The sequence below is a fragment of the Malaclemys terrapin genome, chromosome 9 (genome assembly GCF_027887155.1).
Source record: "Malaclemys terrapin pileata isolate rMalTer1 chromosome 9, rMalTer1.hap1, whole genome shotgun sequence".
Classification (NCBI taxonomy): Eukaryota; Metazoa; Chordata; order Testudines; family Emydidae; genus Malaclemys; species Malaclemys terrapin.
In genome coordinates, this window is record NC_071513.1 from 55,609,498 (window position 1) to 55,624,207 (window position 14,710).

The 14,710-nt window shown below is 44.2% G+C and overlaps 1 protein-coding gene across 4 annotated transcripts in view; it reads right to left on the reverse strand.

Annotated features, from left to right (window-relative positions):
• MAP3K13 (mitogen-activated protein kinase kinase kinase 13) overlaps nt 1-14,710 on the reverse strand; it is a 136,771-nt gene that overhangs the window by 43,690 nt on the left and 78,371 nt on the right. For all 4 annotated transcript variants that reach the window (XM_054040351.1, XM_054040350.1, XM_054040347.1 and 1 more), the window contains one exon: nt 3,457-4,031. In XM_054040351.1, coding sequence (XP_053896326.1) covers nt 3,457-3,958 — 502 coding nt within the window. In that variant the 5' untranslated portion in view covers nt 3,959-4,031. The remainder of the gene's footprint in view (nt 1-3,456; nt 4,032-14,710) is intronic.

Here is a 14,710-nt window from a genome sequence, read left to right on the forward strand (position 1 = left end):
GCACACATCCTTCAATACCTGTACTCCAGTCATGACTACTATTCCACCATATTTCTGTTATCCTTATAATATCTTGTATCAGCGGGGTAGCCATGTTAGTCTGGATCTGTAAAAAGCAACAAGGAGTCCTGTGGCACCTTATAGACTAACAAATGTATTGGAGCATAAGCTTTTGTGGGTGAATACTCACTTCATCAGATGCATGTACAGACCCACGAAAGCTTATGCTCCAATACATTTATTAGTTTATAAGGTGCCACAGGACTCTTTGTTGCTTTTTATAATATCCTGTTTCACTTCCTGCACCAGTAGTTCTAGTTCCTCCATTTTGTTATCCAGGCTCCTTGCATTGGTGTACAAACATCTTCATTGTTGCTGCTTGGCTTCGCCCACATTCCTTTCCCAATTGGGTACAGTCATTCTACTGCCAGTATCACCTACCTGTTAGTACTGATAACAACGAAGCTATCGTTCCTCTTATGTTATGCCCACTGCTGTTCCTTTCTCCATTGCTGTATCCTTTCTTTCTTGATTTTCCTCCCTTGTAACATTAAAATCGGGCGTGGAGATTACATTAGCATCTCCAAACAATCTTCCCCGAGTTCCTGGTTTAAAGTTCTCTTTATCATTTGTGCCAACCTCTATCCCAGAAGTCTATTTCCCTCCCTACTCAGGTGGAGTCCAGCCCATGATAACAGTCCTCTGACAATGAATGCCTCCCAGTGGTCAAACATCCCAAAGCCCTCCTTAGAGCACCACTGTCATAGCTATTTGTTGACCATCATAATTTTGTCTCACCTTTGTTCTCCTCTTCTAGGAAAAGGTGGCACTCACCAACAGCACACACTAAACCCCAAACAGGAGACTTAGAACTGTCTTTCCCATGAATAGGAACAGATTTACATAATTTGTAAGAAGTATTTAATGTCAATTAATGGAACTGCCACTCAGTAGAAGAAAATATATTTACAAGAGCCTCTTCTACTTATCAGGTAGAAGCAGGGTAGATGTGGATTTCCCAGTTGAGTCTGAGAGTTAGCAGTGACTGATTTTCAAGATAAGTTCAGTTCAGTTCAGTCAGGGTTCAATCAAGTTCAGTTCAATCATCCAAGGTAGTATTTACAGCTGTGGTGTTGTGGTTTTGTTGTTTCTCATTAGCAGATCCCCTTACACTAAACTTGGAGAGATGGAGAGTTACTTTACAGGTCGTTTTGTGTTCCTGCATGCCAAGATCTTGCAGCTTGGCCCATCCTTTGCTCTCCCCTTTCTATCAGGTACTTCGCTCAGAAGTGAAGTTGCTGGAGTCGCATTCAGCTGTTTAGATCGTGGAGCCATGTTTTGGTGTTTGGATCTAGTTCTAGCCATTAATATCTCTGCTATTCCTCCCTGTAGCATATCCTCTGGGATCCTCCAGGGATCAACATTAAAACCAATTCATCTGACACAGCTAATGGGAGTCCAGATTAATTCATTCTCCTGAAAATCACAGAATCTCACAGGTTAGAAGGTTTCACCAACCGTCAGTGTTTTTAAAAATTCTGGGGTCCAGACATAACCCATTTTCAGATGCTGATGTAGGTGTTCTTCACCATATATCTGATAAATCGCTTGGTCAATGTCCATATTCCAGTAAATTATTTGGTTGACAGCAAAGTATCTGTCTGGATCCAACACAGTCATGTGCAGTATAGCTCTATGCCAAAGTAACATTAGCAGATACCCTTACAACAGTTTTACTTCCTTTGACAGGGTGGGGGAGACTCTGTCCAGTGCAGAGTGAGTTCACCCCATCCTTCGAGCTGCCCTCTGTCTCTAGACAGTGAGACCTAAGGGCTGAAGTCCATAGAGTTGCCCCAAACTGCAGGGCTCTAAGGCCCAATGTAACTGCCCTGATCCACAGGGTGGTAGGGTCACATGACCTATGTCAGGGGGGTAGCCCTTCTCTGTAGGGCAGTGAGTCCTAGCAGCCAAAGTCCATAGAGATATCCTGGGTTTGTAGGGCAGCAAGGCCTGGCAGCCAGACTCAACAGAGTTGCCCTCCAGGTGAGGCTGTATGGCCTAGAGGCCCGTTGGGGTGTGCGGACCACCACCAGGGGGTGGTGGACAGGTAGGGGGATTGGGTCCTCCCTGCTCAACTGGATGGCTAGTCCCCTTCTGGGCTACTTCCTACCTGGTGGCAGTCTGCGCATCTTTGGGGTCTCCGGGTTCCTTGGGAGGTGCAACTCCCTGTAGCTCAGACCTCCCTGGGGCATCCACAGGTAGATGGGTATCTGCTTGGGTCTTGGCGCCTCTGGCTTCTGCGGTCCAGGGCATCAGTGGTTCCTGGGCAGGAGCTGGCAAGGAGAGTCCTTCCTCTTCAGCGGTCAGCCCAGACTGAGATGGGCTGCTCCTTCTTATACTGGTGCTACACCTGAAGCATGCCCAGTAGGGATGTGGGGGTGTGGCTTCCTCTGCCCACAGTGAGGAGTTAATCCTTCCCAATCCAGTGCGGGGTGAGTTCACCCCGTCACACTTCCCTATTTCAAATGACAGCTTGTTCATCTAATCTGCATTTTTCCTTTCCCAAAGCTGGGGACAGGTTATATCATTAAAGATATAATATACATAGGCCGTAAGCTCATAACCTTATTAACCCATATTAACAATTTTCGTTAATATCCACAATTTTTGGCGATCCATTTGTTCTCACATCACCTCTCTCTGTCCTGCTCTTTTATATCAGAATTAAAGGATGCAGGGCATAACAACTGTCCACAAATATATGAAAAATGTAAACACCAAGATCACAGAAAAATTGTTCAGTGTGGGAGGGAGGGGAGGTAAAAGGAAGGAGTGGAGCAAAATGTTAAATATTGAAAGTCTTCCTGACAACAAGATGTGTGAGGCGGTGGAATATTCTCACAGGGAAGTGATGGAAGCCCCAGTGTCTCAGATATTTAGTACCAGACTGGACACAACACTAACTAATACATACAGCATGGGAAAATCCTGCATTAAGATTGTATGGTGGAAGGTGTGTGAGCAGTTCCAACTATTCCTCCACTGTACCTTACCTTGCATTTGTCAATATTATTTTTAATCAGTCATGTGCTGCCCAATCACCTAACTTGATTATGTCCCTGAGGTTCCCCATATATTTCTCCAGTCCTGACTAATTTAAATAATTGTCTCAACTTCAATGTCTGTCACCTCCCAGTTCAGGGGATGGAGTAGATCATGTAAGTGGTCTTTTCCAGCTCTAGCTTACACAATTCCACGCTTGTGGTTCACTACGGAGTAACTGTTTTCTGTGCAACTCTTTGTATTAGGTATGAGAGAGTGTTAGACAAATGGTCATGTGGAAAGCTGGGAAAGGGATTTCATTGCTTTTAGCATCCTCATCCTCACAAACTCCACTTTAAAAGAAATGAAGGGAAGAAGAAATGCACTGGGAGCATTTCAATGACGCAAGCTTACCTTGTTGCTGCAGTTTGTAGTCTGTGGAGTATGCTTTCCCTATGATGTTCCATACTGGCCTCAAACAGCCAAAAAGTCCCTCAAGAAACCCACTGCTCCCACTCCCGGATCTGCTGAACTGGATTTTAATGTCATCTGTCCCACTGTTATTCTCTACATCCATCGTGTTACTGTTGCCCTGAGGCACAGCTGTTTCAGCTTCATCCTGTTCTCTCAACTGCAGCACACTGTTCTCAAATTGGTCCCTAGAGTCCTCGCTGACGCTGGTTAACACCGCTGTGGTGACTGGACTGCCCAAACTTTCTATTAGATCTGCCTGAAGTAAGCCCTTCTCTCGCACATCCTCTATGATCTCAGGTGAAGGATGGTTTCCGGTGGGTGCATGATCACCATGTATCCCACTGAAGTCTTTGTCTTCACTGAAAGTTTTGTTGATCAAGTTTGTAGAGGAAGGCCAGCTCAGGTGCTCCTGAGGACTGGCCATGGTGCCGTGCATGTGCATGAAACAGGTAGTACGATACGGTGCTTAGAGAACTAACGATACACAATTCAGATGCAACAAATGGCCCCAGGACCTGAAATGAAAGAAAATGGGATAAGAAATATTTTTTCTTTTCTTAATCACTACTGTATGGTATTTCTGTTGTGTGCTCTTTTCTGGAGAAGACCCGATAATGAGTTTAACTTGAAAACTGGAGGCCCAATAATATTTGGTAAATGTTATTGAAATTAACAAATGACAACATTTGTTTCCTTTGACACTTAACTCCGTGCACATCATCAATGGGATGGTCCTTGTTATTTCTCCTCTGGGTTACCCCCATGAGTCTTTTCTGGGAAACTCAAATAACTGGCAAAGGCTGACCTGTGAAAGGAAAGGCCTGTGTCCACTATGTTACCACCAGGCCCAGTACCCCTCTGCACAGACACCAGTCTGTTCTAAGTGGACCCAACTGCTTGGTCTCACGTGTTTCCATGTCAACTGCGTCTGAGTAAAGATTCTGGCTATGTAGGACAGACCCTTTGTCTGAGCCCTTCCCTTGGGACGGTCCAGCCACCCCAGACCTTGAAACCAGTGCCTCAGACCTCCTGAGCCCCTCCAGTCGCTGACATGCATTCCTCCAGAGTTCCACCTTGATGTGGTCACTCTGGCTTCTAGTTCAGCCCCTTCAGGGACATCAAAGAACACAGGATTATCAAACAAATTTCTTGACCAAAGTCACTTTACTCTTGACAGCATCAAGAGTTACAGATCTCTTCAAACACAATGGAAGTCCAGAGACACAGCCTCCCTTAGTCTGATCTGAGTCCCTTCTGTTAGTCCAAGGTTTGTCAGCATTTCAGGCTAGGGTGACCAGATGTCCCGATTTTAAAGGGACACTCCTGATTTTTGGGTCTTTTTCTTATATAGGCTCCTATTACCCCCACCCCCGTCCTGTCCCTTCTGCGTTCTCTCTCCTGCTGATGTGGTGACAGTCAGCCCCCCTGCTCAGAGCAGCACACCCTCTTTAAAAGACTCTTCCTCTCCTTGCCATGTGCTCCCCTGGAGTGCTCCAGCCTGGGGAAGGGGGGTGAACACCCATTGTTCCATGGAGGTGAGGTAGTAATAGAGAGCCATTCCAGAATTATAGCCCCTGATGGCTTCTCAGTGCTGGTGTCAAGTACCTTTCCTGAGGAGGGAAGTTACCGGGAATGCAATTCATTAACCTTGGCTGGGCTGGGTTAGACATGAGTTCAGCACATAATACAAAATGGAGTTCCCCCTTTTATACAGACATATCCCACCATCACACGCTAGTCAGAGACAAAATGCTTATCCCACTCCCTCTGCTCTGAGGGCCCAAGCCAAATCTCACTGAAATTAATGGAAAGACTACCCTTGATTTCAATATGTCAACAGGAGATTTTTGATTAAAAAGCCAGAAAAGTTTCCCTAGGCAAAGAACAAAGGTCCTGAAGTCTGAAAACAGTCACCAAAGGAAGAAATGGAGGAGGTTGGAGACCACAGAACCTCAACGGGAGGTGCTGGAAGTTCTGTACTTTTGAAAATCAGACCACTTAATTCAAGTGACTAAATATGGTGTTAGACAGGATGTTTGAAAATCGTCTACCCCTGAGCTTGTGTTCTACCCCTCTTTGAGGGAGCAGCACATTGCATAGATAAAATAATAAGAATACCACAAGGGGAAGTTCAAAAGCCTGAGGGGTTTTTTTTGGTATCATTCATCTCTTTCTCTGAATACACATACAGTTTTATATATAAAGCACACACTAAAAGGATGCTATTAAGGTTACAAAGTCAAGTACTCGAAAGTTACAAAAATAGTATGTAATCGTGTAATTAAAGACCATCATAATGCATGAGCACAGGAGGCTGAATTAAGATTGCACAGGCAACATGAATTCTGGCATTTCCTAACTTTTGAGTGTTTGACTTTGCAACCTAAATAACATTCTTTAAAGAACTGCATGTCATTTCCTAGGGTTTTTTAAAGGAAAAAAAGTAAAAGTAAATTATATTTGTTGCACCTCTAACAACCCCATCATGCATCATCAGCAGGGTATGAACTTTGAATAGCATAGTCTGCGCTATAGGACTAACTACATTCGCTCACAGCAGGTTACCATTCCGGGGCAGGGGGAGGGGATTGGCCATTGGGGCTTGTTTTGGGGTTGGGGAGATGGACAGGAAGAGTCCATCTCATTTTCTCTCCCTCCCAAGTTCCCAAGTTTTCCAGCACTGTGTGCTATGTGATGGTTGCAGCAGCATGGTCATGACCTTAGATGAGCTCATGTTTAGTTAGAATTTTGGCAGACTCCCAATGTTTTATTGACAATGCAAGCAAGAGAAAGGAAATTAAAATTTTCAATAGTTCATCTTTCATTCAAGCCTGAACAGAATTTCATGAGACAAACTAAGGGCATTTCCTCTGGCCCCAAAGCTTTCTCCTTACCAAATTCCAAAAGCTTGCTGCAAACAACTGAGGTGTTAGAGCTTCTAAAAATAAAATAAAAATCTCCAGAATCTTTTATACTGGAAAACAACCTAAACTTAGTGGTTGCTTCCCCAGTAATGAGGCCTGATCTAAAAGATCAGACAAGGGATTAAGGAAAAGCAGGTTTCAGTGGTAGCCATGTTAGTCTGTATCAGCAAAAAAAAAAAAAAAAAAAAACGAGGAGTCCTTATGGCACCTTAGAGACTAACAAATTTATTTGGGCATAAGTTTTCATGGGCTAGAACCCACTTCATCAGATGTATGAGGTAAAAAATACAGGAGCAGGTATACATGAAAGGATGGGGGTGCTTTACCAAGTGTTAGGTCAGTCTAACAAGATAAATCAATTAACAGGAGGATACCAAGGGAGGAAAAATAACTTTTGAAGTGATAAGGGAGTTGCCCATTACAGACAGTTGAAAAGAAGGTGTGAGTAACAATAGGGAGAAATTAGTATTGGAAAAAAATTAGTAAGGAAAAGCAGTCTCTCAACAAAAGTGGCTCAAACTTTTACTCAAACAGCTAAAGGAGAATGCATAAAAGATTAAATGAGACATACATAATAATAAACTGGTTAATTAAAACTCAGTAGTGTTACACTGACTTTTGGCTTTAAATCAAATGTACTGAGAAGGATAGAAGGCTGGAGAATGAGAGCAGTTCTGGGAAAGCAGTGTGCCAGACTGTACTCCCCCATACACATAGGTTCATAGATTCCAAAGCCAGAAGGGATCACTGTGATCATCTAGTCTGACTTCCTGTATAACACAGGACATAGAATTTCCCCAAAATCATTCCTCGAGTAGATATTTTTAGAAAAACATCCAATCTTAATTTAAAAGTTGTCAGTGATGGAGAATCTACCACAACCCTTGGTAAATTGTTCCAATGGTTAATTATCCTCACCATTAAAAATTTACATCTTATTTCCAATCTGAATTTGTCCAGTTTCCACGTCTAGCCATTGGATCATGGTATACCTTTGTCTGCTAAGTTGAAAAGCCCATTATTAAATATTTGTTCCCCATGTAGACATTTACAGGCTCTAATCAAGTCTCCCCTTAACCTTTGCTTTGTTAAACTAAACAGATTGAGCTCCTTGAGTCTATCACTCTAAGGCATGTATTCTAATCCTTTCATCATTCTCATGTCTCTTCTCTCAATCCTCTCCAATTTATCAACATCCTTCTTGAATTGTGGGCATCAGAACTGATTGCAGTATTCCAGCATGCCAAATACAGAGGTAAAATAACTTCTCTACCCCTATTTGAGATTCCCCTGTTTATGCATCCAAGGATTGCATTAGCCATTTTGGCCACAGCATAACCTTGGGAGCTCACATTCAGCTGATTATCCACCATGACCCCCAAATCTTTTTCAGTCACTGCTTCCCAGGATAGAATCCCTCATCCTGTAAGTATAGCCTGCATTCTTTGTTCATAGATGTATATATGTATATTTAGCCATATAAAACACATTTTCTTGCACCCAGTTTACCAAACAATCCAGTTTGCTTTGAATCAGTGACCTGTCCTCTTCATTGTTTATTACTCCCCCAATTTTTGTGTCATCTGCAAAATTTTATCAATGATGAATTTATGCTTTCTTCCAGGTAATTAATAAAAAGTTTAAACAGTGCAGGGCCAAGAACCAATCCCTGAGTGACCCTATTAGAAACACACCAATTCTATGATGATTTCCTGATTACAATTACATTTTGAGACCTATCAGTTGTTGGGAGTCCCTCTGAGACTTTTTCCACTCTGCTTATCCAGAACACCTCATCCAGTTCTGGGAGAACACTTTATCCTGGTCCCTGGAATCCAAAAACTTGGTTTGAATCCAGACTTGTCACTGAAGTTTCTTTACTGGCATACAGCAACACTACACTGAGGTGATCAAGCTCAAGTGCAGTAGGGTGGGTATAGGGGGTTTACTACAAATCCAAAAGCACATAAATATAAATCAGTTTATATACATAGACTAACACAGGCACAATACATAAACAAATCCTAACTGTCCACAAGCTACAAAATATGCTAGCAAACAAAGCTGCAGCAGCAAATTGATCATTTACTTGTCTTACTATTTCTTTATCTACTAACTACATTTTATTTACAAGGCCACCTGTGAATTCTTGCTTTTTCCATTAACTTCTGTTTTCACTCATTGTTCATGCAAGGCCTACATCAGTTAGCCTGCTTTTAGTCTATTTAATGTATGCCATGTTAATTTGATCTTTTCTAGTTTTTTAATCAAAATAGCATGCTGTACCAAGTGAAAGGCTGTACAGAAAGCTATTATATCAACACTATTACTGTTATCAGCCATTAATAAAAGATACCAAGTTACTGCCACTAAGAAGCCTGATATCCACACATGTGGACTCTCCAGCACTCTTTGCAGGGCCATAAGGCTCTACAGTGGGGGAGAGGGTTCTGCTGCCACAGGCAACATTTTTAGTCGGTTGTTGGTTGAATTAACACCACTCTCATCTTTGCCATGGGTAGGGAGCAGACCCCATGACAAGGTGGTAGGGAATTTAATTTAAATTTTACAAAACTGCTCTAGACAAAAACCAAAACATTGAAAATAAAGGCCCTGTTCCGACAAACACTTGAGCAGGTATGTTACTCACATGATTGATCCCATGTTTGTAGCATCAGGAGCTAAAAATTTTTAAAGCTTTTCTCTTCATAGCGTAAAATTTTTGTCACTTGAAAACAAAATTGCTTCACTGTTAACAATGAAGAGTTATTAAAGTTATTGTGAACTTTATGTGCACAGGCCAACATTTTCAAGTTAGGCTCCCATTTAGGCACCTAAGGGTGGGGTCTTCAAAGTACATAAATGATCTAGCAGCAAATGTCTCATTGTCTTCAAACTGCAAAAGCTGATAGAGGAGTATAGCCTAGTTGAGGCATTTCCACTTTCTCGACTTGTCCAAGGTGAGGTGTTTGTTGCAAATACAGCACAACCTATTTCCCGATCTACCTTGCGTCTGAGTGAGTTGTTCAGGCAGTGAGGATATTAATGAGGTCTGAACTTGTCTTCCTCAGTATTGATAAGCATTTTAAATGAAACTTCTTAGTGAAAATAATCTGTAAAATCTGAAATTACCCTAACAATTAGGAAACTAATGAAAGAAACAAGTATAAAGCATCCACTTAAGACTATAAAATATAAAGAAAGAAAAGAACTTAAATACAAATAAAAATTTGATTTAAAATTTGAAAAATTTAAATAAAAGCAACTGATTTCTTCTAATCAAGACTTTTTATCCTTCCTAATCCATGGTATTTAATTCCTGATCAATCTTGATTTTTAATTAGATATATCTTGAAATTAATTTAGAACATTAGCTTTAATTTGACAGACTTGCAATAAAGAAGAAGTTACTCACCTTGTGCAGTAACGAGGGTTCTTCGAGATGTGTGTTCCACTCTAGGTGTCAGAGCATCCCTGAGCCAGAGATTGGAGATTTCTCGCAGCAGTACTTGGTCAGGGGAAGGGTGCACACAGGAGTTGTCTCATGCAGCCATCGGCACCTCCTGTGGCACGCGCACCCCCGACCATCCCCTCTGTTCCTTCTGTACCACAGAGCTCGGCTGTGTGATCTCCAAAGTAGAGGGGAGGAGGGTGGATAGTGGAGCACCCACAGGGACACACATCTCGAAGAACCATTATTACTGCACAAGGTGAGTAACTTCTTCTTCTAGTGGTGTCCCTGTGGATGCTCCACGCTAGGTGCTTGTAGAGCAGTACCCCATCAGGGGTGGTAGGGGTTCGGAGTTATGTATAAGTGTGTGATGAGAGCACTGTGAGGCCAACGATAGAGTTTGAGACAAGGCCCTGGGAGATAGCGTAATGCTTTGCAAAAGTGTGCTCCAAAGTCCAGGTTGCAGCTCAACAAATATCTATTAAGGGGACATTGTTCAAGAATGCAATCGATGTCGCCATGGCTCGTGTTGAGTGGGATCTGATACCCACGGGGGGTTCTTTGTGATGCAGGCGGTAGCAAGTTTGAACACAGGTAGAGACCCTTTGGAGAGTCTCTGGGTCAATATTGTAGAGCCCTTGGAGTGCTCTGCTGTAGAGACGAGTAGTCTTGGTGACTTGTGAAATGGTTTAGTTCTGTTCAAGTAGAAGGCTACAGCCCGTCTGACATCTAGCACGTGCAACGTTGCTTCTCAAGAGTCGTTATATGGTTTGGGATAGAAGGCAGGTAAGTGTATGGTTTGGTTAATATGAAAATTTGTAGCCACTCTGGGCAACAATTTTGGGTGAGGACGTAACATGATTTTGTCTTTGGTAAATACAGTGTATGGTGGTTCAGCCATCAATGCTCCTATTTTGCTGACACATCTGGCAGACGTGATTGCCACTAGGAATGCGACCTTCATTGTCACATGAAGGAGCGAGCAGGTTGCTAGAGGTTCGAAGGGTGGTCTTGTGAGACATTTGAGCACAAGATTGAAATCCCATGGTGGTGCAGGTTGGCATACTTCTGGGTACATGTTCTGTAAACCTGCTAGAAAGTGCCGTGTAATCGGGTGAGCGAATATTGAAGCCCCTTCTATCTGTTTGTGGAGGGCTGTGATGGCAGCCAGGTGTACTTTAATAGAACTTATGGCTAACCCCGTTTCCTTCAGTTCTAGTAGGTAGTCTAGGATCATAGATAGAGGCGCCGTGGTCGCATCCAGCTGTTTTTTGCTGACACCAAAGGGAGAATCTTCTCCACTTGTGGTGGTAAGTATTTCTAGTGGTGAGGCGACGGCTATTTAGCAATTCCTGTTTTACTTTCTCCGAACAGTTCAATTCCCCATGTTGGAACCAGAGAGGAGCCACGCTTTGAGATGGAGTTTTGCCGGGTCTGGATGGAGCATCAGGCCCTTGTTCTAGGAAAGGAGGTCCGTCCGGAAAGGCAGCAGTTGTGGGGCACAGACAGCTAGATGTGAGAGGTATGGAAACCAAGTCTGTCTGGGCCATGTGAGAACAATGAGAATGATGTATGCTCTGTCGGGTCGTATCTTGCGGATGACGCGTGGGATCAGTGATATCGGCAGGAAGGTATACACGAATGACACGTTCCACGGGATGAGGAAGACATCCCCTAACGATCCTGGTGCCAGGCCTGGAACAAAATAGTGGACATTTGTGATTTGTTGCTGAGGCGAAACGGTCGATTACTGGGTGACCCCATTTTTGGAATATTGTGCTGAGAACACTGTCGTGGATTTCCCACGTGTGTTCCTGTGAGAAGTGCCTGCTGAGGTTGTCGGCTGTAGTGTTTTGGCACCCTGGTAGGTATGATGCTGTGATGTTTATATTGTTGCGGATGCAGATGTTCCATAAATTCATGGCTTCTACACATAGCGAGTGAGACCTGGCGTCTCCTTGGTGACTGATGTAAAACATGCATGCCACATTGTCGGTGAGAATAGAGATTGAGGTTTCTCGTATGAGTTGGAGGAAGTGTCGGCATGTGTTATGTACCGCGCGAAGTTCCGGGAGATTGATATGTAGTCGGGTTTCCGTCGCAGACCACTTCCCTTGTATGTTGTGATGACCCAAGTGGGTGCTCCAACCTATCAGGGAGGCATCGTTTGTAATAGTCACTGATGGGGGGTGTTGTTGAAAGGGAATCCCAAAGCATACATCCCCTGGCTGCATCCACCCCTGTAGGGAGAGGATACTGGTAGTGGTAGTGTCATACATCTGTTGAGAGAGTGTTTGCTGGGTGCACAGACTGTGCTCAACCAGTGCTGCAGACAGCACATATGGAGTCTAGCATACTTTACTATGAAAGTCGTAGCTGCCATATGTCCCAGAATCTGAAGGCATGTCCTCACTGAAGTTTGTGGGCTGATGGTCACCGTGGAAATAAGATTGGTCAATGTAGTGAATCTGTGGTTTGGCAATATTGCCTTGGCTTGTATGGAGTCTAGGTTGGGTCCGATAAACTCCAATCGCCAGGTTGGTTCCAGGGTGGACGTCTTTTCATTTAGCTGTAGCCCTAGCTGGTGAAACAGGTCTACTGTGGTCTTCAGCATGCCTGCCGTTTCTTGTAGGTTGGCACCCTTGAGAAGGCAATCATCCAAATAGGGGAAGATTATGACTCCTTTGCGTCGTAAATGTGCTGCTACTACGGCGAGCGTTTTTGAGAATATGCATGGAGTTGTGGACAATCTGAAGGGAAGGACCCTGTATTGGTAGTGATTGGGTCCTACTGTGAACCGCAGGAACCATCTGTGGGCAGGATGTATTGTAATGTGGAAGTATGCATCTTGGAGATCGAGGGCTGCAAACCAGTCTCCCCCATCTAGCGCTGGGATTATTGTGGCCAGAGTGACCATTTTGAACCTGTGGTTGCATACGAACCTGTTGAGTTTTTGGAGATCTAAGATTGGTCTCCATCCCCCTCCTTTCTTCTCTGTCAGGAAATATTTGGAATAAAAATCCCTCCTTCGGTATTGATGTGGTACTGGTTCTACAGCACCCAGCAGTAGGAGGTCGTCTACTTCCTGTTGCAGAAGGTGCTCGTGAGAGGGGTCCCTGAAGAGGGACGGGGAAGGGGGGAAGAGTTGGGGGGATGTCTGTAAAAGGAATGGTGTAGCCAGATTGTATGATCTCCGAAACCCATTGATCTGTGATTATTGCAGCCCAAGAATGGTAAAATGGGCGTAGGTGGTGACCAAAAATTGTGGGATGGGGTATCTGTTGGTGCTAGAGGTGTGGGGAGCTCGTGCATATCCTCGACCGAGACTTCAAAATTGTGGCTTAGATGTAGATGGACGGGTGGACAAGGCCTGGTTCTGTGGAGCTCGTCGTCTCTGAGCCTGTTGTTTGGGTCTGTTCTGAGTGAAGTATCATGGTTGACTGTTAAATGAGGTGTCTCGTGACCTTTGGTATGGTGTAAAGCGAGGGCATTTGTCAGGCGGTGGTTGTATACCTAGTGTACGCAGCATCATTCGGGAGGCCTTCATGGTATGGAAGACATCGTCTGTTTGAGCCGAGAATAGTTTATCCCTATCGAAGGGTAGGTCCTCCACTTTTAGTTGTAGTTCTTTTGGAATTCCCAAAGCCTCCAACCATGATGTTCTTCTCATAACCACAGCTGTTGCGGTTGTTTGGGCAGCTGTGTCCACTACATCCATTGAGGCTTGCAGCGCTGTGCAGACTATTAACTGACCCTCGTTGATAATGGCGTTGACCTGAGGACATTTATGCTTGGGGAGATCCTCCACAAGCTCTTGTATTTTACTATAGTTAGAGTAGTCGTAATTTGCTAGTAGAATAGAATTGTTGAATAGTAGAGCTAGTAGAGCAGAAGGGTGGCTGACGAGTAAACTTTCCGCCCAAAGAGGTCCAGTCTCTCGTGTTCTTTATCTTGCAGTGAGGAGCGGAAACGAGGCTGTTTACTGCCCTGAATAGCAGCCTCTACCACCAGAGAGCAGGATTGAGGGTGTGAAAACAAAAATTCCATGCCTTTGGCTGGAACAAAGTATTTTTTGTCAGCCCTTTTGTTGGTGGGTGGTGCTGATACTGGTGTTTGCCATATTACCTCCTCAGGCTCCATTATAGCCTCATCCATGGGGAGGGCAATCTTGGTCGATGATGCCGGTTGTAAGATTTTTAACAACTTATGTTGTTTCTCCTGCACCTCATGTAAGGCAATTTCTTGGCTGTTTGCTACTCTTTTAAAGAGTTCTTGGAAATGTTTCAGGTCATCTGGTGTCGTAGGGGTAGACTGCATCACCGCTTCGTCTGATGCAGAAGATGAGTATGGGGCAGATGGTGAATCATCCAGGTCTGCCTGAGATAGTATCTCTTCCTCTTCTGTCTCTGTGTCAGGGGGGTCAGATGTTTCTCTGTGTGGTAACGATGGGTGTACTCTGGAACCTCTTGTTGCTGGGGAAGGGGGACCAGAATAGGGGCTCTGGTATGTGGGCCAAGGACCCCATTGTGGCCATTGCATGGGGTAAGGTGGTAATGGGTAAGGCCAGTGCTGTGAATGCTCGGAGGGATGAGGCTTAGGCTTCACAGCGTTCCATGTAGGTCTCATCTGTGATGGGGATGAACATTGAAAGGGGAAGCAGTTGTCCTGCACGTCAACTTCCTCGCCACTATGCATGGAGAGTGTGCAGGAGATGAAGGATGGTACCATGCTATGTAACTCGGGGAGTGTTCAGTGCCAAGCAGTGGTGACTGCGGTGTCGAAGAAACTGCTATGTCCTCAGTATGCAGGAGTTGCGCTG